General features: G+C 43.0%; 1 protein-coding gene and 1 long non-coding RNA gene across 2 annotated transcripts; one reads left to right on the top strand and one right to left on the bottom strand.

The window, feature by feature from the left end:
• Nucleotides 1-14: 14 nt before the first annotated feature.
• Nucleotides 15-25,846, top strand: LOC308587497. Its single transcript, XR_014008411.1, has 5 exons — nt 15-340; nt 9,721-9,870; nt 22,035-22,201; nt 22,392-22,495; nt 25,762-25,846. It is a non-coding gene; the product is annotated as an uncharacterized lncRNA (long non-coding RNA).
• On the bottom strand, nt 4,100-9,802 carry LOC308587491 (type III endosome membrane protein TEMP). The gene is made up of 4 exons (XM_081195136.1): nt 9,702-9,802; nt 7,898-8,405; nt 6,233-6,376; nt 4,100-4,611 (listed from the first exon to the last, which is right to left on the bottom strand). The coding sequence occupies exons 1-4, from the start codon at nt 9,786-9,788 to the stop codon at nt 4,223-4,225; spliced, it is 1,128 nt and encodes a 375-aa protein (XP_081051262.1). The 5' UTR covers nt 9,789-9,802; the 3' UTR covers nt 4,100-4,222.
• Nucleotides 25,847-25,974: the final 128 nt, after the last annotated feature.

Genomic DNA, 25,974 nt, shown 5'->3' on the forward strand with positions numbered 1-25,974 from the left:
ACAGTGGTGAGATATATTTTATTTTCATGTATAGTAGCAATTTCTTTATGTGTGCCTGTATATACTTCATTAGTATATACAATTCTGTGTCCCATTTTTCAGAGCCTGCTATCATTAGGTTGAGTGAGGGTGCTAACGCCAGTCAGCAGTTTCCAGAGAGTAGAGTAGTGGCACCAAGCTATTAAGAGAATAGCTGTGTGTGTCATGTGGCCATCTGATGACCTGTGCCCTCTAAGCTAGGCTGCTGCCCTCAGGTGTGGTGGAGGTTGCTGTCCCATCACCAGTGCTGGAGTAAGGATGTCTATTTATTGAGCATTCATCCTGGTTTGTTTGCAAGGAGGTAAGATGATGTTATTTCAAAGCATTACACCACACCTTCCAGTGCATTTTCCCATCACTTTCCTTACCACAAAAAGTCCACTCTTTGGGGGAAGTATGATTTTTGTGCAAGAGCTTCTAATCAACTATAATTGTGCAACCTGAATTTCCCATTAGGTGATTTAATCCCACCTGAAAATAACGGGGAACCACTATCTTGTCTTTTGCTTCAGGCAACAAAATGTCTTGATTGGTCCTACCTCTTTTGACTTTCTTTTGGTAATGCATTTGCTTCAGTCAAGCTAGATGGAATTGGGTTACTTTGACTCAAGTTTTTTTAAAAAAGCTTCACATGTATTTTTATAGATATCCTGCAGCAAAATTAAGCCTCTAACCCAGCCCACTTTATTTAGATGTTTAAATTAAGTTTTGCATAGTTCCACTGCGCTTGTCTGCACATGGATAATTTCTTGCTGGAGAATCATGATGTCCGTCACTTCAGATTTCTGCTTCCTTGATGGAAGTAGACATTTACAGGGAATGGAAGTAGCTGCAGCTCATGACTTCTTTGGGTGAAGCCTGTGTATTTTGCTATAGATGTCTTCTGCAGGCCTTGTTTTGTTTATATCCCAGTTTTTGTATTGAACACAAGCTGGTTGCTTCCAGCACCTCTTCATCTTCTGATGTGATGCTGCAAAACTGAACCATAACTCTACCGTGAGGGACAGAAGTATGAGCAAACGGAGAAAACAGCTAAAAATGAGTGTCATTTATTGCTATGAATAATTCTGGCAATACTGCATGACTAGCTCAAATATCTGATTAAGGCATAATGTGGAGTCTTGGTATTTGCACAGAATCCCCTTGCTGTAGAGAAGTAAAGAGAAGGTGCAGCTCAGTGTTTTGTTTTGTTTTGTTTGGAAAACACTGTGTACAATCTTATAAACCTTGAGAATAAACACCCAAATGATCCCATTTTCAGGGTTAAATTCACAATATTATCATTTGTTTAAAAACACTGGAGTGTATTTAATTATGAAACAGCCACACCACTGCACAGATTCTGGTGGAGATAATTTCCATTCAAGTCTCCCCTGTATTTCATCCTAGAAATACTTTCATATCACTTAAATGAGCAATTTCTTATTGATACAGTTACTGTAATAAAGGTGATGTTCACACACTGGGAAACATATTGCCTTCTCTGATCCCAAAGCCTTATTCAGTTCACCCAAAACAACACTGGGTTGACATTGCCATATCAGGAAGGAATTGAAACAGCAAATGGGGCAAGATTTTTTGTTTTGCACTAACATAGGATTTGGAGCTTATGAGGCTATACCTGATTCTACAACATGTGCCATTGTTTCCTTTGCTTGATCCTGCTACAAAGCCCTCTCATGGGAGAAGGGAGAAACTCCTGGCTGCAATGGAAGCAACCTTGCCATCATCCCCAGAATAGGATAGCAGACATGAGAAAACAGGAGACTCTCCAGTAGTGAAATCATTGTGGTTTCAGTACTGGCAAAAAGCTATATTGACAGAAGCACAGCTTCAGGGAAGAGGTGTACATGCCCACACAATCTGAAGGGCCTATGATGCACTACCATCTGAACATCTTCCATCAAACAGGAGAGGTTCTAAAGCTGAACACTTGATGAAACTACCAGTGGTCAACTGGTAGTTGAAGAAAACTACAATCAGAAGGAAGAATAATGAGAAAATAGTAAGAGGAAGGATTGCTGCTACATTTCTAAAGTCACTGTAATGGGCAGTTCTCAATTCAATTATACCAGGCACAGAGTGGATGGCTTACCTGGAAGCATAAATATCATTTGATACACAGATAAAAGAGATTGTATAAGGGAATTATATCCACTGGTTGTACAATGTGCAGCCCAGGGTATGGAACAAAACCTAGATCGCAAAACACACCTCTGCCTCAGTCCAAGCAACGTTGCTGGTGTGAGTGATGCCAGTGGCGGCAGAAAGTGAGATGCTGCAATGCTTCTTGTAATTCTGCTTCTGTTTTGAACTAATTCCTACAAAGTTTGCAAGAGCTGCATCCTAGAGCTGCTTGCCTGCAGCACTGTACATGGGCTTCTCACTTATCGCAGGCAACACTCAAAAATGTTGGCCACAAACAATATGTGAATGAACCAAGTGTCCCTTCTAGCACATTCCTGTATTATCCTTAGAATAACTTCTTTGTTTAGGCACATCTCTCTCCCACATGTTGGCAACATATCTTCCAAAAAACTCGCAGCAAGGCTCTTATCACAATTTCCACTCCATCTTGAAATACGTTGGAACCACTACAAAATTAAGAAACTTGACACTGGTTTTAGAGAGAGGCCATGCATAAACATTGTAATGATGCGTGCTAGTCTGGACTTTTTACTTTTTAGTCTGGCTTCTTTCTGTGGATCAGTGCAGCTCTTCCTCTTCACTAGCTTGGGTACAATAGGAGTTGTCCAACAATATCTAGAGGGCATCAGTTTGGGGAAAGCTGTTCTTCACCATTCTCCCCACCTCTACTACATGCAGCTTTTCCTCATGTACCTTGAATATTTATCTGATCAAGTGTGTGCTAGGACTTTAAAGAACAACACCACATAATGTGGGGTTTTTTACACTTAAAAACTGCTTCCACAGTGGGCTGGGTTCATTAAAATTCTGCCTGTCTTTCAATAGCCTAAACCTGCAGTCTAGTACACAATAATGTGGGAGGTAATCCATGGATAACCTCAAATTACACAAATGAAATGTATTGAGAAGCTACTGCAGCTCAGTGTACAGAAAATGGGAAAATATAGTTGTTAGCAAGAAGCTAAGGGTTGTAGATCAGATACAGTGGTACCTCGCAAGACGAACGCCTCGCAAGACGGAAAACCCGCTAGACGAAAGGGTTTTCCGTTTTGGAGGCGCTTCGCAAGACGAATTTCCCTATGGGCTTGCTTCGCAAGACGACAGCCCATAGGGAAATATCCGGGACAGCGGGGAAGCGCAGCGCGTCTTCCCCACTGTCCTCGGACCTCCTCCGAAGCCGGGCGGTGGGGCGGGAACGCCTCCTCCCGCAGCCGCCGGGCTTCGGAACGCTGCTCCGAAGCCGGGCGGGGGGGCGGGAACACCTGCCCCCGCCGCCTGGCTTCGGAACGCTGCTCCGAAGCCGGGCGGGGGGCGGGAACACCTGCCCCCGCCGCCGGGCTTCGGAACGCTGCTCCGAAGCCGGGCGGGGGGGCGGGAACACCTGCCCCCGCCGCCGGGCTTCGGAACGCTGCTCCGAAGCCGGGCGGGGGGGCGGGAACACCTGCCCCCGCCGCGGGCTTCGGAACGCTGCTCCGAAGCCGGGTGGGGGGGCGGGAACACCTTCTGAAGGCTGGCGGGGGGCGAAAGTCTTTGTCCCCCCTGCCTGCCTTCCCAGGGGCTTTTAAATCGCCCCGGACAGCGGAGAAGTCCTCCGCTGTCCCGGGGCGATTTTAAAATACCGCCCGCCAGCATTTTAAGATCGCCCGGACAGCGGAGAAGTCCTCCGCTGTCCCGGCGTTTTTTAAAATGCTGGGGGTGGGAAGAAAAGCCCTTGCCCCCCCCCCCAGCCTTCAGAAGAGGTCCGGGGACAGAATGTCCCCGGACCTGGTCTGAAGGCGGTTTCCCTAGGAATGCATTAATTGATTTTCAATGCATTCCTATGGGAAACCGTGCATCGCAAGACGAAAAACTCGCAAGACGAAGAGACTTGCGGAACGAATTAATTTCGTCTTGCGAGGCACCACTGTATTGGTCTGAAGCCAAAGAGCAGGTAGGAGAATCTGTAACCAGTATGAGATAACTGGAAGCTCCTAGAAAATGGGGTGATAAGGTATTGGAGAATATGAAAAATTGGTGCTTGGTTCCTAATATCCTCTCAAAGTTTGAAATGGGGTTCCAATTCATTCTCTTTCTCCTCTGCCACCTCCTCCTCCTCCTCTTCTTCTTCCTGCAAGCCTTGATTGGGTTCAATGTAGTTATCTTCAATGAAACCATCATCATCCTCTGCAGGACACCCAGCTACTCTAGGGATCCCTTGGTTCCTCCCATAGGCCACATCCATGTCAGCTTCCTCAGCATGGCTGCTTCCAATGGAGCGGGAATCAGGCAGCCGTTGATGGTTGTAGCTAGCACGGTTCCTCTGCAACAATTTGCATTTAGCAACCAACGCAATCACAATGGAGATGGCGATAGCTGAAAGCACAAATGCAGCAAAGTATGGCCAGCTATGAGCAACTTTTCCAGGGGGAAGTGTGGTAGTAGAGGCTGCAAAGGAAAGGAAAGCTGGTGTATAGTTAAAATACTCACTACCCATGTTCTCATTCAGGAAATATATTTGACTACAAACCTATGTAAAAACTTACTCAGGAATAAATCCCACTGAAGTGAGTAAGCATGCATTGAATTGCATGGCACACCTGTGTCTTTTTTCTTAATAGGTGTGAACAGGGGAAACCATAGTCCTATGTCCTTTCTTTGATGAAAATAGTACAGCGACAGAGGTCATTGGAGATATGAGCCACTCTCCCTGGCAAATGGCACCCATTCCTGGACTAAGCATATCAAGCTGAAATTGGAAGTTATTGATGTCAACACAGAGTAGTATAGCAAGCATTTCATTCACTGAGTCAGGGACTACAGTGGAGCCTGTCACTGACCTTCCGTGCCTGATCCTTCCCTTCTACAAGGTTATCTAATATTGGCTTAATACAATAGTGGCATAAAACAGCACAATGTGACTGGAAGAAAGTTTGCTGAGAGTAATCTGCAGATCCAGCCCCAGCTAACTAATCTAGAGCAAAACAAAACCTAAAATTCTACCTTGTTCATTTGTGGATCAAGGCATTCATAGAGATTTGGCTCTTTTAGGGTTGGGTTGATTTGAGGTTTTTTTGGCTGCCTTGGGATCATCATTGCAAGCTTCTCATAACTGTGTGGAAGCTGGTAGCTAGAATCAGCTAATTATCTCATTTGTAAATGACTGTTGCAAGCACCACCACCATCAGGAAGGATTTCCTGATTTCATATAGCACTGTTGTGAGCAACAATGCTGGTAAACAGGAAACACAGAAAGAAGCATGTCATTAAAAACATTTCTCATTACCAGGGTTTAGAGTTACCCTTTATGGTTTTAATAAGAATGGGATACCTCTCAGCCCTGCCAAATCATCTCAGTATGCCTGGATCAGCAAAAAACAAGCAGGAATTGGCTTCCCTAACACATGCTGTTTGCACTGGTGACTGCAACTCTAATTCATTCTCACAGAAGGCTCTCCTAGGGGAACACCAGCGAGTGATAGTTCTGGGATTCGGTGGAGAAAAAATATCAAATACAAAAATTATAAAATGGGTGTTATAGCTCATCAGAAGGACCCCCAGTTTATTGAGCATTTGTTGTGATTTGTTTGCCCCAAGGTTGCTGAGAGGTTAGATGACATTGGCTATTTCTTGAACACTCATACAGTTTTGTTTGCAAGGAGGTTATATGTCGTTAGGTCAAGCAAGTGTTATGCCAGGCTTCCTCAACCTCGGCCCTCCAGGTGTTTTGAGACTACAATTCCCATCATCCCTGACCACTGGTCCTGCTAGCTAGGGAGTTGTAGGCCCAAAACATCTGGAGGGCCGAGGTTGAGGAAGCCTGTGTTATACCATGCTTTCCTGTGCATTTTCCCATCACTTTCCTAACCACAAAAGTCCAGTATTTGGGGGAAGCACGTTTGTTGTTCAAGACCTCCCAACCTGCATTTATTTATTTAGTTATTGCCTACCCTTCACCCTAAGATTCCAGGGTGGGTTACATCAATTAAAACCTGAATCTGCTGGTATGTTATTCAGTCCCACCTGAAAATGGTGACACTTTGGAAGTGGCCTGTCTTGCTTCACTTACTGTAATTTTTAGATGTCAGGTTACCGGTAGTTGAATGTTCATCCGGAGGGGCCCTCACTTTTCTTCTGTGTCCCTGGTCTTGATAGTCCAGAGTTCTAATCTCTTTAGTCTGGAGCTCTAGGCGTGAATCATGGATCAGCTCAGCTAGAGGACACAAAAGCTGTTAGTGTCCATTCACACTGAGAGATTACAGTTTATTTTCCATCCTAGGTTCATTCCATTGAGATAATACAAATCTTAGGTGGTTTTATGAGAGGCAAAACCTTTTGCCCACCTCCCGGTTTGAGACTGCCTAAATCGACTTGGTTTCCTGGGATTATTCCTCAATCTTCATTTTGTCAGATACGAAGCCTCTATTCCCTCAATATAAGCAGAAATACTGCAGTTGTGCACAGAGCTTGTCATGAACACATCTTATTGGGTGTACTCAGTGACACACTGAAAACCTGCCCTCCATTGGTTCTATTTTGTATCCTCTTTTTTTTACAGGAGTATTTAATCTTATTATTGAGGTTGAATCCTGACAAGACAGAAGTACTGTTTTTGGGGGACGGGGCAGGCAGGTGTGGGGGATTCCCTGGTCCTGAATGGGGTAACTGTGCACCTGAGGGACCAGGTGCGCAGCCTGGCAGTCATTTTGGACTCACAGCTGTCCATGGAGATACAGGTTAATTCTGTGTCCAGGGCAGCTGTCTACCAGCTCCACCTGGTATGCAGGCTAAGACCCTACCTGCCCGCAGACTGTCTCGCCAGAGTGGTGCATGCTCTAGTTATCTCCTGCTTGGACTACAGTAATGCGTTCTATGTGGGGCTACCTTTGAAGGTGACCCGGAAACTGCAATTACTCCAGAATGCGGCAGCTAGACTGGTGACTGGGAGCGGCCGCTGGGACCACATAACACCGGTCCTGAGAGATCTGCATTGGCTCCCAGTACGTTTCCGAGCACAATTCAAAGTGTTGGTGCTGACCTTTAAAGACCTAAACGGCCTCGGTCCTATATACCTGAAGGAGCTTCTCCACCCCCATCGTTCAGCCCGGACACAGAGATCCAACGCCGAGGGCCTTCTGGCGGTTCCCTCATTGCGAGAAGTGAGGTTACAGGGAACCAGACAGAGGGCCTTCTCGGTAGTGGTGCCCACCCTGTGGAACACCCTCCCTTCAGATGTGAAGGAAATAAGCAGCTATCCTATCTTTAAAAGACATCTGAAGGCAGCCCTGGTTAGGGAAGTTTTTAATATTTAATGCTGTATTGTTTTTAACACTTGATTGGGAGCTGCCCAGAGTGGCTGGGGAAACTCAACCAGATGGGCGGGGTATAAATAATAATTTTTTTATTATTATTATTTAGAAACCAATTATCAGAGACTGTGTTCATGTTTTCCCATTATACGCCTCAAGCAGGGGCATACAGTATTGCATATGGGCAAGCAAGTGGCCTGGTTGAAGAGGACAGGCCATAGCTCTGCCAGTTTCCTTGGTAAAAGGGTTGCTTTTCTTTTAACTAGCCCTTTTATAAACTTCTATCATACCCAGAGAACCACAGTGCTTTCTAGCTGGATTCAACCTGCTGCTTTTTTTTGTTTTGGTTTGAACATTGAGTAATGGGAGCTCCGTGTTTCTGAGTACTGTCCACTCGACAACCCACTTCCCATTGCTTGACTCACCTTCTGTTTGTTGTAGTCCCTGTTGGGAAGGAGTGATGGAGGCACTGTACACCCAGGGATTCCCCTGAAGCTCAACATGGTGGATTCTTTGCACAAGTAACTGAGCAAGTTCAGCTGAATATAACAGCTCATTGTCCTGCAGGTCCAGATGGATGAGGTTTCCAGAGACCGGAAACACAGAGGGTTCCAGATACTGAAGTTTATTGTTTTTCAGGAGCAGTATGTGAAGGTTTTTCAAGCCCAGGAAGCTCTTTGAGTGCATGTTGGAAATGCTGCAACTGCTTAAATCCAAGAGGTGGAGAGCACCCAGGTTACAAAAGAGGCCAGGATAGAGAGTAGGAATGGTATTGCTGGAGAGGTTTAGAGAATGCAGAGAAGGGAAGCTTCTCAGAAATGTTCCATGTCTGGGCATTATCAATGAGTTAAAAGACAGGTCCAGGTTGGTGATATGTCTGGGAAGAGATTTTGGAGCATGGAGAAGGCTCTTTCCACTGCAGGCTGCCCATCCCTGTGAAAAATCATAGTACCGGCATGAAACCACAAGACATTCAAGCATCATCATTCAAATCAATTATTTAGTTTGGGTTGAGATCTTTCCCTAAAAGAATAATTTAGCTACTGGGTGACAGAAAAGCTTCTGCAGCTTGCCTTCACCTCAATTAAAAGTGGTTGGGACTGACTGCCAAGTATATAGATGCTCAAATTTAAGGCTGCTTTTGCATGCTACTGTTAGCAAATAACCATGTTTTGCAGGTTGCAACATCTCATGTAATTTTTTTTTTAAGTGTTAAATTTGAACTAGAGTGCTCTAAAGCTGAAGCAAGCTGACATTTCCCGCACATATGTTAGTGACATACTTGAAATGCATAAAGGAGTACTGGCAAAATCAATTACGCAGAGATTATGCATACCAACCCTTCACTTGGGCTGCACTCCTGTTGACCTTGTTAATCTCCCCAATCTGCCCTTTAGAGTAGCACGGATCAGTATTGGGATTAGTGTTGATAAAGCTGAATAGCTAAATCACATATTGATCCAGTTTAGTTAAATCCAAGCTATGTCTCGAGTAGTTATTTCACTAGGATTGCAATCCTGTGCAAACATACTTGGAAGTAAGTTCACTTTCACTGACTTCTGAGCCTTGGATCAGGCTACAGGACACAGTTCATGACAGTGTTCATTATCGTATATAAATAACAACCATTAGAAGAATAAGCCTCTGTGCAATAGTGTATAGGGACGCGGGTGGAGCTGTGGGTAAAACCTCAGTGCCTAGGACTTGCCGATCGTATGGTCGGCGGTTCGAATCCCCACGGCGGGGTGAGCTCCCGTCGTTCGGTCCCACCTCCTGCCCACCTAGCAGTTCAAAAGCACTCTTAAGTGCAAGTAGATAAATAGGTACCGCTTTATAGCAGGAAGGTAAACGGCATTTCCGTGTGCTGCGCTGGTGCTGGCTTGCCAGCTGCAACTTCATCATGCTGGCCACGTGACCCGGAAGTGTCTTCGGACGGTGCCAGATCACGGCCTCTAGAGCGAGATGAGCACGCAACCCTAGAGTCGGACACGCCTGAACCGTACGGGCAGGGGTACCTTTACCTTTACATTTACTTTTTACAATAGTGTATGCTTTAATTGTGAATGTTATTAGAATGCATAACTTTTTTAAAAAAGTGGGAAGTGGAACTGAAAAATCTGGAGATTATCACATACAGCCAACCTTTAATCAGATAAACTGATCAAGATCTTCCAGGATGCAGAATTTTCAGATTATTCTTCACTATATACAGATGTATATCTTGCTTACCTGCTTGTCAATATTGCAGGGATGTCCTGATGCAACAGTCCATACCCAGAGCATGCTGGAGACCCAGAAATACCAGGCATCTTTCATTTTGCTTCAGGAAGCTGTAAAAGAAAGGGAGGAATGCCATGGCACAGTTGGTGACACAAGAATCCTGGAGACCTGCTCCATGGTAAGAAGCGGGTGATGTGGGTAGGATGGATATGGCACAGCAATTTTCAGGGTGCTTCTCTATCATTAAGAAATGCTGGTGCCTTTCAACTCCGTGGCTGTGAATGCAGATTCCTTTGTATTGCAGTTAACGTGGGGAAATGAACTGTATGGGTGGACTTTGCAATATCTGGCCTTCAGAAACTAATTTGGTATCAGGAGTCCATTCTAGCAGATTAGAATCATAGTTAAAGCCAAGACATCAGGTTGGAGAGGAAAACTGAAGGAAGAAGTACAAAATGAATAAAAGATCTAAAAGCCATGAGCTTTGAGTTCCTCCAGATAAAGTGCTTGTTCAACATTCACTCTGATTTGTTTGCACAAAGCTTACACGGTAGTCTGGTCTTTGTTGAGCATTCATTCTGACTTGTTATTGAGTGGTTATATGACAATGAGCAGTCATTTTGATTTGCTTGTGAGATGTTCACACATCTTGTTAATCATTCATTTATCCCACTCTTTCCTAATCATCACTTTTCAAATTTCAAGAGGTCTGTTGTTTTTTAAAGTGGATTTGTTGCCCAAGGGCAACAGAGCACTTGAATTGCACAAACAGCTTGTGCATGCTGGAGCTTACTGTGTGTTTGCAGCCTTTTGCATTCCCATTTAATTTGTGTATTGTAATAGGAATTTTATGGTCTTAGATATATGGTAATGTTCATAAGTGTACCAACCAAGCACATACATAGATCAGCACAGGAAGGCCAACCTGGAACCATTTTGATTCCTAAACTGACCAAATCTTTTCTCTGCAAGGTCAAAATGGAAAAGCCTCCCCATTGTCTTTTCCTTCACAAATCCTGTCTGTGTTTGAATAGGGTGTGAGCCTGTGACCTGGCCCAGGAACTAAGTATTTATCATTACAAAAGACTGGCCAAGCTACCCAGGAAATCCAATCAAGTAACCTGCCAGACAGGAGATAAACAAAAACAGGAGAAAAACAATATTAAAATTTCTATTTTGGACCGCCTTTTTTGTGATGTAGGTGTGATGTATCTGAGGGGTGGTCTTAGGTTACACCCCTTCTGTGATGTATGTATGATGTTTCTGGGGGTGGTCTTGATCTACAGGATGGGAATTTCAAAAGTCTTTATAAGGCTTTGCACACCATTTTTCTGGGTCCTCCTCCTTTCCTGCGTGTGAAGGGAGCACCCTGTTGCAACAGATCAATAAAGATCAAGCTTACTAGCTGCTTTGCTTCTCAATATTCTCTGGTTGGCCTCTGTTATTCTCTCCTACCAATAGGGAACCTATGTAAGGACTCTATATGGGCTCTTGGATACCCCATAAGGGAAAAGGGCAATTTTTGTTTACAACAGTATGACCTTACAACACACAACTTGATGCATCCCCACCACCCCCACTGGTAAATCCAGGTTTACTCAATATAGGGAGAATTCACTTGGGGTCACATAAAGTATTTTTCTGTGTTTGGGGGGTGAGTGAGTCAGTTGTCACTTTCTGTTGCTCGCCTGTCCATGCCTACTACTTCCTTAGTACGTACATTTCTTTCCCAGCTGTCCTCATAACTATTTCCAGTGCACTCCTGAATGGATTATTTTCGCCCCTTTTGGTCCCCCAGATTTGCACAAACCACAAAACTGCACAAACAGACTACATTTAAAAATTCTACACCAGATGTATTTGGCAGCAATCTGAAAAGTGCACTGAGAATTTACAATTTTTTTCATTTCTTTCCCAGCAAGCTAATAAGAACGCCTCAGGAGCATAGCCACAGCTCAGGAACACGTCAATTGCCTGACTGTGTGTCTCTGCACACTACTTGGGCAGGGAAATTTTTCAAAACCACAAATTGCACAGAAAATTATCTGTGTGCATGCCCTGTTAATACTTAATCGGCATATAATGGAATCAACAAATTAGAAGGCAGGGACGCACACAAAAGGGTATGAAAGGGAAAGGCTGAAATTACTCCTGATACACAAATTCAAGTATGTGCAGGTGTGAACCACTCCAGTCTAATTCCAACTGGGCAGGGCTGTAAGCAAGCGAACAGCTAAATAATACTCAAATGTGCACAAGACCCTAAAGTCTGAGAATGCACTTCAATACCTCCTGCAAAATACTAACAGCCTGGAGGCACCCTCTGCCCTTAAAAAGATTAGTAGAACATTGAAAGATCACATTGAGGTTGGAACGGAGAATGGCCAAGTGCCAGAGACCTGAACAGGAAACGGGGAAATCAAGTAGTGTACAGAAACAGGACAGATGGCAAGCATCTGAGCTCAAAGACTAGCAAAGCAATCATAATGAATGAAGAGAAGAGCCTAGACAGATACAGCAGTTGTGCCGATTCTAATAGGTGCCCTTTGTAAGACAGCCAAACTTTCAGGACTAGATTCCTGCACTCATTCTGCAGGCTGCATTTACACACGGCGAGAACAGCAGTTGTTCACACTGTTGTATCCAAGGCATACAAAATCTCTGAAGCATATTATTGCTTACCTTGTGCTAAAAAAGGAGGAAGACTGGCGTTTGAATTCTGAACCACGCCCAAGGCGACTTCACCCCTGCCTCCACACAGACAATTTGGCACTGCCAGAGTCAGGCGAGAACCCCCACACCAAAACAGCACAGGGAGTCCTGCCATGAGGGAGAGTTACTGCAATTTAAAATGTTTACTCCCTTTGCCAGGTTCTCACTCTTCCCCAAATATTCCCTGCAGGCAGAAAAATAATTTACCTCAGGAATTGTGCCAGTTTGCGTGTGTGCTCTCGCTCTCTTCCTGGGTCTGTATACTGTGGGAGTGGCAGGTGCTGAAGAAAATGGAGGGTGAATGTGAAAAAGGTGAAAGGTAAAGGAAGCCAGTTACATATTAACTGGAATCGGCACCTCTTGTCTTTGGGACATGGTAGGATCCAAAATAAGGCTCTGGTCCTAGGACAGGAGGAAGGGAGGTGCCCAGTAGGCACTGTTTGCCCACAGATCAAGAAACAAAGTCATAAAGGTCATGTGCAAACTTGTACAACTGTTTACATGGATGCCTGCATTAATTCTGAATGACACATTAATCCTGAAGGATATACAAAGGGTATTTCTGTGTGGAAGAGGCCAGTATTCCTGGAAGGGCTATAGCTTGGTGGTGGATTGTATGTTTTGCATGCAGAATGCCTCAGATGCAAACCCAAGCATGTAGGGCTGGCAAAGACGCATTGCCTGAAACCCTGGAAAGCTACTGCCAATCAGCAGAGGTAATACTGAGACAGATGGATCAATATTCTGGACTCTGTATTTGGAAGCTTCCTATGTCTTTTGTGTTGTACTTGTGTGATTCAGATTGCACATCTTGTGAGGGTCTCCTAGGTTGTTCCTGCTTATAATAAAATATCAAATAGGTGCCCTGTCCATTGAACATCATGGAGGTTTTCCGGCAGGCAGGGTTAACACTACAAACAAATGTTGCTATTTCATGGTGATCTGCAAGCAGAATTCCACCCTGAAGGTATTGTGCTTTTTCTTTGTGTACATCCAACTGTGTTCCATCTATACTAGTTTGTGTTAACACAGCCATATGGGTGGGAAAGTACAGTTCACCCAAGCATTTGACTTTTTTGTTGAACCTCTCCTCTCCCCACCCCATAGCCCGCTCCTGCTTTCTGCTTTAGTGCTACCATTTTAGACCAGCTGTAGAGGAAGCTGCTGCCGTCTGGCAGCGAACAGGAAACAGTGTGCAAAGGAGAGCCAACTTTTGTGGAAGAAGGGAAGCATAAAACACACTCCACCCTGTCTTATATGCTGTGGGGATTTGAGGAAAAAATGAATCGCCCAGGCTGGTTGCAAGAAGCACATTCCCTTAATTCCTCTCACACCTTTTGCTCTGCCCTCTGGGGTCCCCAAGGGTGAAGTGTTCTCTGTAAGGGTTCACAGAGCACTCACAAAATAGCTGACCACAGAGTGTCATTAGGAATGGGTGGGGAATTACTTTGTGGCTGGATCCCCTGGTCTAGGGATGTGGTGGCTTCTCCAGCTGTCTGAGAGGAAACGGGTTCCCTTAATTAACAATAGTACAATTTACTGTGAGTGTTCTCTGGTTCTGTTAAAACTACCCTGTTGTCCCTTATTGTATAACTGCTTTCCATGTTTTTATCTTTAGTATTTTGCCAGGCCAGTGGCAGAAGCAGCCTGTTCTATAGTTCTCGGAAAAGAACCTCCAGTACAAAATGGAGGGTTGTTTCTTTCTTTCATTTTTTTACATTTTTAATGTATTTTATTTTTAAAAAAGAAAAAAGCCCCACAAAATCATGACATTCAAGTTGGTTATTGAATTTTTCTGTCACTGTGTTTCTGGGAATTAACAGAAATTGTTTATTATTAATTTAAACCACACACCAGAAATGAGACTAAAAATCAGGCTGGAGAGTGACAAAGAATAATCTGCAGGGGACTTCATCAAAACAAAGTATGAGCAGCCCTGGTTGTTTCTAAGTACAGTCGTACCTTGGAAGTCGAACAGAATCCATTCCGAAAGTCCGTTTTACTTCCAAAACATTCGGAAACCAAAGCACGGCTTCTGATTGATTGAAGGAAGTTCCTGCAGCCAATCGGAAGCCCCTTTGGATGTTCAGCTTCCAAAAATAGTTCACAAACTGGAACACTCACTTCCGGGTTTGGGGCGTTCAGGAGCCAAAATGTTAAGATCTAAGCTGTTCGAACATGAAGGTATTAAGACACGCCACATGATTTGGGTATGTTTGGTGTTTTTGAAATCACTTCATTGTGGACACACCACTTCAGGGCTGGCCCAAGATATTTTACTGCCTGAGGTGAAGGATGAGGTATCAACCCCCCCCCCCAAATGACACACAAGACACATACTGAAACCAACTAGAATAACAGTGGTACCTCTACTTACAAACGCAATCATAAATAGTAAAAGTCCGTAAATAGAGAGCCGCTACTGCGCGTGTGAGAAGCACGATAGAGCGCTTCTGCACACTGTGCGAAGTGGACAGATCACTTCTGTGCGTGTGCGCGCAGTGTATACTTCCGGGTTTGCCGCGTTCACAACCCGAAAGTCCGCGACATGAAGCGAACGCAACCAGAAGTATGACTGTGGTAGGCTTTCTTTCTTTCTTTCTTTCTTTCTTTCTTTCTTTCTTTCTTTCTTTCTTTTTCTTTCTTACATTTCTATCCTGCCCTTCCTCCCAAAGGAGCCCAGGACAGCAAGCTCGAAATGTGATGGCGAACAAGGAATATAATCAGTTTGCCAGGAATTAGAATTGGTGGGAATGACTGGCCGCTGCTTTGGAAAGGATACAGGAAAAATATTAGGTTTCTCCTGCCCTTATCAGAAGCAGGAAGAAGTGAAGAGGGCAATGGCACCTGTCAGCGCCCTTTATGTTCTTGCAGCCACCTGGCAGCCAAGCTCCTAACTTCCTCTTAGCAATAATGTAGAATTATTAGGGTTGTGATTCACCTGACTCTTTCTTAGAAAAGGGAAATATGCTGAAAATTCTCCCCGCCCCAATCTTTCTGCTTCCTCCCAAATGCAAACCAGCCTTCCCTTTGCCAGGATCTGTTCCTGTTCTCTGTTTGTATAAACACACCCCCTACATTCTTTCAGCAAAGATTATTTGATGCAGCCTTTTAGCTTGGGGTCCTGCCAACCTAGCAGTTCGAAAGCACATCAAGTGCAAGTAGATAAATAGGTACCGCTCTGGCGGGAAGGTAAACGGCGTTTCCGTGCACTGCTCTGGTTCGCCAGAAGTGGCTTAGTCATGCTGGCCACATGACCTGGAAGCTGTACACCGGATCCCTTGGCCAATAAAGCAAGATGAGTGCCACAACACCAGTCGGACACGACTGGACCTAATGGTCAGGGGTCCCTTTACCTTTACCTTTTAGCTTGGGGTTGTCAGTTGTGCTGCTGGCAGGGCTCCAATGCTTTTAGCTGTTGCATAGGTGGCAGAAATTCAACAGATGAAGCATTTCCTGCATTATTTATTTTTCACATTACTTAACTGATGACCACTTTGATGTCCTTTAGGCACTAGGTAAAAATAATCTGTTCATTATTGAGCATTCATCCTGATTTGCTTGCACAAAAGCTGATGTAGAGGTTATAGGATTCTTCTCTTAATTGTTTGTTCTGATTTGTTTGTGGGGAGGTCATTCACCCAGGACATTTAACAATATTTATTAATTTTCTTGATTGATTTGGGGCTGTAGTTATGTTTTGTGTGTGTATGTTTCATGGATGTGTTTTGCTGGATTTAATACTGGCCTTTAATTTACGATGATATGATAATTGTTTCAAATAATTTTTGTAAGCCATCTTGAAAACTACAGTCAAAAGGCAGGACAGAAGTATTTTCAATTCATAAAAATTCATGCCCTACCTCTTGGGTGACAAGGGAAGGCTAAGAACAGACTGAGGTTGTTGGGGCCATGCCCCATTTGCCCTAGTAAACTAAGCTGCCACCTCTTCACATCATTCTCTGGGACTTTGAACCACAGAGCACAGCAGCAATATAAATGACCCACTCAGTAGAAATTCCCTCACCTTCCAAACGTTTGGTTGAATAGGTTGAACATTTGGTTGAGTAGGAACATGCTCACTTGTTGCGTTATTCAGGTGGAATTCAATCACTTATCAGGTTGCACAATTAAAGTTGATCTTGCACAACAAATCTGCTTATCCAAAAAAGCAGACTTTTTGTGATAAAGTGACATAAGGAAGCCCACTGGATAATTCGTGCTTTTACACAATATCTTCTAACCTCCCCTCAAACAAAGCAGCATGCATGCTCATTAAATAACCAGTGTTATTTAATGTGCCTGGAAACAAATCAACCTTAATTCTCAATAAACAGGTTGTCTGGAAGCACCCACACCCCAACATTCAAGTGGGGGGAAAGGAGTTTGGGTTTTTTAATAGAAAAAATGCCAATACACATATCATAATATCATACCTGTTTACTAGTGTTATAAACTAGGGAGTTGCAGTGTGAGGGGTGGTGCATAGAAAGCTGATTTATCTAACCTTGTCGTCTCATAGAATCAGTTTACAGGGTTCCCTGGAGAGAAGTAACTATGGTGAAATCTGTAGCATAAATGTTGATATGCACACACAAGACCAGAAATGTAAACACTATATACATTCAGCATTTCTAGTTTCTACCACTGGAGGGATCCATAACCACACTGGACTACTTGATCTGCTTTGGACGGTATCCAACACTCCATTAAAGAGTGCAGCTGTGATAGTTTGGGCCTATAAGGGTTCTTCTAGAATCATAGAATTGCATAGTTGGAAGGAACCCCAAGGGTCATCTAGTCCAACTCCCTGCATACTATATTGTAAACGTATCATTCAGATCCATTTCTTTTATGTGAACATTTGGCATGTTGGCTTCCACCCATTCCCATTTTTCAGTCATGGATGTGGGTTGCTATTCTACCACTTGCCATCCACACGAGTGGGTGAAGGCTGATGGAATGTCTCCAGGGGTTTCCCCTGCCCTCCAGTGCCTTCTTCTGTTCTAGGCATACGCAAAGGTATTCCTGTACCTTTAGACACACACCCTTAAATAATTCCCAGGAAGTATGAAGAGCGCAAGAGAAAGTTATACCAAACTTTGTTATCATGTTTCACAATGGGCAGAATGGAGGCAGGGTGTTGTTGTTTTTATTAATACCTGTACCATAGTGGTATTTGCCTGACTTAAGCTTGCACATGAATAAGAAAGATGTTTTGTGCAATATTTCTGTATTAATTTGTTTAAAAAGAAAAGACCAGTGTATATACTGCACTTATAATCTATGATATAATCACTCACATGTACTGCATGGAGATAACTCCTACAAACTAGGTTTATATTTCAGGAGTACTTTCAGCATGCAGCAGTTGCTGGAAATGCTCATTTTGTCTGGGCCACCAGAAACAAAATGGCTAGTGTGTGCTCAGGAGCAAACTGAAGTAGGAATGTGGTTGGGGGTGCTGGTAGGGTGCCCTGGACTTCAGTAGTAGCCTTCTGGCAGCAGCATCACTGCCACTTACCAGGGCTGGAAAGATGCTGTAGGGTGGAGCTGAGTTCAGAGCAGCATGGGCACACTATAGGAACACTCCCCCGCCCTCACCACCACCACTTCCCGTCCCTATCTAGTGTATGGTAGTGGCATCGCTGCAGGGAGGCCAGCTCCACACTGCCACCCTGATCTAGCTGGCGCTGCATGTGGGGATAGAGACTACCCATCAAAATGTCACCTCACATGTGACAAGCCACACATCAAAAAAGTGTGCTGGTGGTATTCAGCGGTGGCGGCAGTGAGTGCAGATTTTAATGGGTTATTTTTATTTATTGGGTTTTCCATGGCAAACAGAAATCTGGATCAAAGGTTTTAAAAGTACAAGCTAGCATTTTGAGGATGGTATGTGGCTCTAGGAGGGGGGGTGTGTGAAAACATGAGCAACGCCAATTTCAGCACCAATCTCACAATAAACTCCTATCTGGAAGCACCCATCAATCTGGCTTTGTGGGGAATGGCTAAAAATTTTACAACCTGGAGAAAAGCAAAAACTGCCTGCTTCAACAAGCCTCCCTCCTCCCTTCCCACTGCACCGTTTGTAGTTCCTCTCCATTATGTGGCTTTTGTGACTATACACAGTTCATAATAACCAGCCAAGCAAGATATTTCAGTTTCTGCTTTGTTATTATAGCAGCAGCCTTCTTGATGATGAGAAGCAATTCCTGTTCATTTATTCCTTGGAGTTTAGCCTTCAAATACGTAGGCAAATGTGTGTACTCTGCCAGAGAGACCCTGAGATTCCTTCTGTGTCTTAATCTAGACTTAGGTCAAGGAGAGGTCAGTTCCTGCCTTTGCCGCTATTGTTGTCAGACTGCAAGCAGGTTTTTCAAAACTATATTTTCAAGGCAGCTGCCCCTATGTTTACACAGAAGTGTTCTCCAAAGGGAAAGAGAGGAGTGGTGCTTATTAAGGGATTAACCCAGCAGGTGCCTGTTCTGCTGACTGTTTTGAGCATTTTTGCACATGACATTAAAAAAATGACCCTGAGCCTCTCCTGTACTGTTGGTTACGCATAAGTGTAAATGCAAAACACACATTAGAGTTCAAGGACACATTGCAGGAAAGCAAAACATTCAAGGTGGGCATGAAGCAGAGCGGATGAGAGGTGTGGTCTGGGATGAGTCCAGAGGGCAAGACAGACCCCAAGCCTGAGGCTGGTCTAAGTATCACTTCTGATACCCATTTCTATTTCAGTGAAACTTAGGGCTGAACTCCACATGATGTTAATTGTGTCAAAGCAATTAATGTGCACAGTTTTTCATGCTTAAATACCTGCTGAGGTCCCGTACCCCTGAACAGTATTAGAAGAGTAGGGAAGGGTGCTTGTAAAAAATATGGAACAAACTAAGATTGAAATAATGCAGCAACAAACGGAGATAGAGGTGGTGAAAAAGGTAAAATATTTGGGAATTTGGTTATCATCTAAGAACATTGATTTGTATCAAAATAATTATATTCCGGTTTGGAAGGGAATAAAGAAGGATCTGGAGGTGTGGGGCAGAATGAAATTATCCTTTTGGGGAAGAATATCCATGGTAAAGATGAGCGTACTGCCAAAGATGTTATTTTTATTTCAGACTATACCCATTATAAAGGGTATAGGAATTTTCAAAGAATGGCAAAGAGTGATTTCAAGGTATATCTGGCAGGGGAAGAAGCCAAGAATAAAATTTAAGTTATTGACGAATGCAAAAGAAAGAGGTGGCTTTGCCCTCCCAGATATGAAACTATATTATGAAGCAGCATGCCTATGTTGGTTAAAAGAATGGATAAAATTAGAAAATAAGGAATTATTAGATCTCGAAGGTTTTGATAACAGATTTGGTTGGCACGCGTACTTATGGTGTGACAAGAAGAAAGTTCATAAAGGCTTTGGAAACCACATCTTCAAGAGTTCTTTAATAGAAGTATGGGATAGATACAAAAATATATTGGAGCCAAAAGTCCCACATTGGTTGTCTCCGCTGGAGGTAATGAGTGTTAAGAAAATTAATATGAGAGGTAAATGGAGTACATATGGTGAATTGGTAATTAAAGAAGGAGGAAAATGGAAAATGAAACCATTTGAACAAGTTAAAGATCATGTATATGATTGGTTGCATTATTTTCAAGTAAATGAAATGTTCAAAAAAGATCTGAAAGAAAAGGGTTATGTAGAAAAAGAATCTAATTTTCAAATAGACATAATAAACAATGAATATAAAACTCTGTCAAAAATGTATAAGATATTGTTGGAATGGCATACGAAAGATGAAGAGGTTAAATCGGTAATGATACAGTGGGCAAAAGATTTTGGATATAATATTCAATTTGATGAATGGGGGAAATTGTGGAAAGAGAATATAAAATTTACTGCGTGTACGACATTGAAAGAAAATGTCATGAAAATGTTATACAGATGGTACATCACACCTGTAAAGTTAGCAGAGATGTATAAGATGTGTAACAAATGTTGGAAATGTAAAGAAAAAGAAGGGACGTTTTTTCATGTGTGGTGGGAATGTAAGAAAGTGAAAAGCTTTTGGGAAATGATATACAATGAAATGAAAAAAATGTTAAGATATACTTTTGTAAAAAAAACCGGAGGCTTTTCTTTTAGGGATTGTAGGAAAGGATATAAGAAGAAAAGACTGTAAACTCTTCCAATATGCAGCAACGGCAGCCAGAATCTTCTTGGCCCAGAAATGGAAGCAAGAGGAAATACCGACGATAGAAGAATGGAGACTGAAATTGACAGACTATGCAGAATTGGATAAATTAACTGGGAAAATTAGATACACCAAAGACCAAAAGTTCATCGAAGACTGGGGAAAGTTCATAGAGTATCTGAAAAACATTTGTGGCATGAACACAACGCTAGTGGGATTTCAAGAGGCACTGTAAAAATAGAGAAGTATTGTTAATATGAAATAGAGGGGAAAGGGAAGTATAATGGCAATACAGTACGAAAGAAGGGAATGTGTAACTAAAGTTATAAATATGGATGATTGTCAGAGACGCTGAAGGAAGTTCAAAAAAGAGACAATTTGTTGTATTTTGGATGAAAATGTATAATTGTATGGAAAATCAATAAAATTTATTATAAAAAAAGAAGAGTAGGGAAGGGTGCTTTTACGCTTTCCCCATCCTGACAAAAATAATTCCCACCCCGAAGCCCATATTAACCCAGGAGGGAAGCTCCAATCAGATTATTCACATATTGTAGATAATATATTACTCAGAAAATAAAATAACTTCTCAGTTAGTGAACATTCGTATTAAGTCCCATTTACACAAAAAAACTCAACACCCCTGAAGGCAGGAAATAAATGAGGCAAACTAAAACTGTCATTATATAAGCTAAATGGGTGGTTAATTTGCAGGCACCTTACCTAGAGAAACAATTTAATTCAGTATCAGAGATAAGGTGTCAAGGAGAGAGAGGGGAAGAATAGCTTTGCCTGCCTGCTAGGGAAGTGGCCATTCAGAACATCTCCAGACTGGCAGTACTCTGCAGGATGAAATCAAATGCATACATGAAAATTTAGGTTTAATGTGATCTGTTGCCCTAGCACAACAAATCAACTTTTAAAAAGAAATTATTTTTATGGCTAGGAAAGAGATGTGGAGATGCATTGAAAAGTTGTGTAAACACCCCACAATCAGTTCTGGGTAAATGCTCAATAAATAGGCTGCCTACAGGAGCTCTTAGAAGGATTTTCAATTCTCCTCATTTTTCTCATATTTATGATTTTCTTAATTCATTCACTATGATTTGTTCTTCTAGGTATTTAATGCTCTAACAGTGCTTTATTCCAGTTTACCTAAAACAAATGTTAGGCTAAGAGGCTTAATATTTTCTGTCCTTCCCCCTCTGCCCTTTTAAAAACATTGGTGTTAGTTTGACTACCTTCCTCTTCTCTTATAGGAATGTCTATTTTAGTGACATGCCCCATCTTTTTGTTGGAAGATGAATTTTGCATTTGAGTTATTTAATAATTTGGATATATATTGTTTGAACTTGTTAATCTTTAACTGATTTGTCAATTACCCTGGACTTGAACAAAATCTCCTGTTGCTTGTATTTAACATCTGCAGATGCCCTCACAGAAAAAGCTTCAGATGGAATCTGTCCACCAACTTCTGAAGTGTACAGTAATGCAATGAACTCATTTAAATTTTTTTGCAGCGCTAGCCCCAAGTTTTGGGGTTCCCTTAGGCAAGGTGCCTTCAGTGCACCGCCTCCCTGAGTGGGCCTGAGAAAGGTAATCTGAGATTGAGAGTTACCTTAATCTAAGATTTGTTAGTTAATATGTTTGTTAATATGTTATTTCCCCTTTCAGTGAAAACCAGGTAGAACTTTGGGGACTTGGGGGGTAGTAGAGAAGGTGTTCTAAGACTTTTGAATAGTTTTGTAAGAAAGTAAACATTTGATTTTTTTTCACTTCTTCCTAGACTGGAATGTAACAGGACCACCTATTCCTTAATGCTGTTGGCACCACCCATTTACTTGCTCTCTCCCATTGGACCCAATCCACACAAACACACATAGGAAGAAGGTAAGTGAAGGCAGATTGAACAGGCAGCAGCAATGGGAAGGAGGAAGGGGAGTAGAGCTAGGGGTCTCCATGGGATGGCAGTGGGTTCCCTGTTGGGGTGTAGACCTTCTCAGGTGCCCAACAATACCAACCCATGACACATGGTGCATGTGCCTCCTTCTCCAGTTTTGAGGTATTTAAAGATGCTGCTTTTTTAAAAAAAATGATGGTTCTTTTATCATCCACCAAATACTATCAGATTTGACATGAACCTGCACCTATTCTGGTGTGCTTTCTGTATTGAACTCCAGTTCTGTGAACATAATAATCTTGCTTACTCATTAAGATTAATTACTTATCTTTAGCATCTCATCTACTTGGAAGGGCAAAAAAATCCATTGCAATCCAGTTTCTTTGTATTTCCTGATGTTTTTTCCTGTGTGCTGTTGACATTTTTGTTTCAGGGAAGGAGTGCTTATTCTGATCACATCAGCAAGTTTAGACAGATTAGTTATCATAGTTCCTGTTTGTACTGTCTTTTTTGTTCTAAAAAACCTCATCTTGAATTGCTTCCAGACAGGGACTTGTTGGGGGATCAGTGTTCCTCATGCATGCAAGTTTTCTGCAGTGTCATATTGGGATGAAGAATGTCAAATTTGTTTCTCTTAGTTGCTATTTTTCCAGTCTTAAATTCACTACTCCACATTTCCACTGCAATTTTCAATGAAAAAAAGTTATAAAAGTTTTCCAGCACTTTTAAACAAATTTATTCTAATAAACACATTTTGGGATGAAGTTTAGACTAATATATACCAAGCAATCCTTAGAATCCACATACTGTTGGCCTCAAAATGCCAGACTGTATTTCTTTCTCCATTTCATGTGGATTTACCCCTTCTAGACAAATTCTAATAAGTCAAAACAAAAAACAAAACAGTTGCCAGAAACCTGTTTGCAATATCTCACTGACACTTCCCATCTGGAAATACCCTCAATCCCAGTCCTCCTGCTTTGAACCTAAGGGTTTATGTTTTAACTAAATACCTTCTAACTTTCAAATGCTACTTAGGCTACATGTTTATGCCCACTATGCCCACTGCCACAACCCTATGGCATTTATTCCCCAGGTAATCTTGCACTGGGGTGCAGTGGCGTAGCTAGCCACTTGGGTGCCCGGTGTGGCGTGTGCATCCTGCAGCCAGTGGTGCGGCGAGCTGCCCATGGCGGCGGGGCGAGCCAAGGCAGGGCGCGCTGCTTGGAGCCTCTCTGCAGCCTCCTCCTCAGCCATAGGGTGCAGTGGGCAGCCACAAGCCCTGTGCTACTCGAAAAAGCAGCGCAGCGCTTGCAGGCAGTCTGCCCACTGCTTCCCCTTCAGGAGAGACGCATGGCTCACGCACACTGCAGGCCCCACGGTGTGGCACCCAGTGCCCCCTGCCTCACCTAGCTACCAGTGGCATAGGAAGAGGTGGGTGGTGGGTGCGGGAGTTATTTTTCCCCAAAAAAAGGTTGTGAGCCCAGTTTTTAAAATTTTGTTTTAAAAACACATATTTTTGCCATTTTGTCACCCCCGTCAGTGATTACACCTGGGGCGGACCGCACCCAGTGCACCCCCCACCTTCTTAGGCCACTGCTGGAGTGTGCCTCATGTTAGGTACTGTCTATCTCGCTGTTTGTTTTAGTTGCTTATTTCTCTTGGTCATGTGGCCCACTCTTTAAAGAGTGTGGTGCTATGCCCCATGCAGGGAGTTCAGCTGAGTTGTTTTGGCACTCCTCCCCAGGCAGCTGGCAACACTGGCTCTGGTGAGAGGGAGTCCAGGCCTGCTGTAATTCACCCACCCAGTGCTCTGCAGGGGTACCCGCTTTCCTGAGCTCCATGTCAATAGTCGGAAACAGTGAATGGCTTTCCTCTTCCTGGCCCGGCTTGCTTTAGATTATCAGCAGGATAAAGAGTGCTCTCAGACTTTCTGTCAGGCCTCCTAGCCCCTTCTCCCTTTCTTCCAAGTGGCCTTAAATTTTGTGTGGGAATTGTTCTGAACTATGGTCACACTTCTCAGCCTAGACTCAAGAGCTAGGTTTCACAGCCAACTCTAAGAAAGTGTCTGGGACGTCAGCCCTGAGGCACTGTGCACATGATGCAATGCAACGTGGAGCACTTCACATGTTTCACAGTTCCTCGGCACATAAACCCTTCCATGTGAGTTCACCACACACGAGAATGTACGTGATGGGATTCGTGCAATTTCTGATTTTACTGTAGGAACACGTGAATTGGTGCTTGCTTCCAGAACTTTTGAAAACTGAAGTCAGTAGGTTATATTAGCATATTTGCAATTCTGCATCCATGTACATTAACATTGTGTAACCGAGAGTGGGACACATCTTCTGGGCAACACTTGAAATAAGCTGTGTCCCTGACTGTGTTGCTGATTCATGGGCATTTTAAGTGAGGAGGTGGAAGGTGGGTAGAAATTGGCTAAGGAAAGGTGGTTTGGCAGCAGCATTGGACTTCCTCCTAAGCGTATTTATTTACCCAAACAGGCGACTGCTATTGTTCTCTGTCTAGCTCCTCCCACCCTCCTGGCCCAAACTTAATCCTGTGTAGACTAACAAAAAAAAGGGGTCCCACAGAGCAACATTATGCACTAGGAGGGTAAACATAAGGAAGTAACCCTTCCTCAACCCTGTAAATGCAAGCAACCATGTTTAGGCTCCATGTAGCGTTTTACCAGCCCCAGGACACACATGCAAACAAAGCTTCATCCCATTTTTCATGAACACATACATGAATCCAGCTGCATTCATGCACCATTTCACATGTTGTGATCCGTGTATATGTGCAGCTTTGAGAACAGCCTGAAGCAGTCATGTCACATGTGTAAGGGTTAAACAAAAGCAGAACTACAGGTCACAAAAGGGGAAAGTTAAGCTCAATATTATTTCACAAGATTACAGGTCTAGTAAGTTTGCCCACAAGGCTTCAATTATAAATGGGGATATTTACCAAATAATGGGCTCATCCACACTGGAGTTTATTCTGGATTCGAAGCTGCTTGTGTCTTTCTATTTTGTATGTGTGCTGCATCCACACAATAGCACCCTCACCCAAGTAGTAACCCTCACTTCCCTCCCCCTGTGAAATCCAGATTTTACTGATCTGTGACTAATCCAATAAGGGAATAAAATTCAATATAGAATCATATGTTACCACATATATATATTTTTACATGTGTGATGATGTTTCACTGGGTGCCATTCATTGCCCCACCCTTCCATTTTGTTTCCATCAGCCCAAAGAAAAGGATGCAGTCTGACTTTTCCCACCAGTGTGTTGCTGAACTCACAGTATGGAACATAGGTGGTCATATTAATTTCAGTTACTGCTTTATTTGAACCCAAGGTCATCTGGAGCAGTGTTTCCAGACTGTGGTAATATATGTTTTAAATATTTTTAGAGATTTTTTTATTTTATAATTTGCTATTGCTACCTTGGACCTCCTTCA

The sequence above is a fragment of the Podarcis bocagei genome, assembly GCF_964188305.1.
Source record: "Podarcis bocagei genome assembly, chromosome: 5".
NCBI lineage: Eukaryota > Metazoa > Chordata > Lepidosauria > Squamata > Lacertidae > Podarcis > Podarcis bocagei.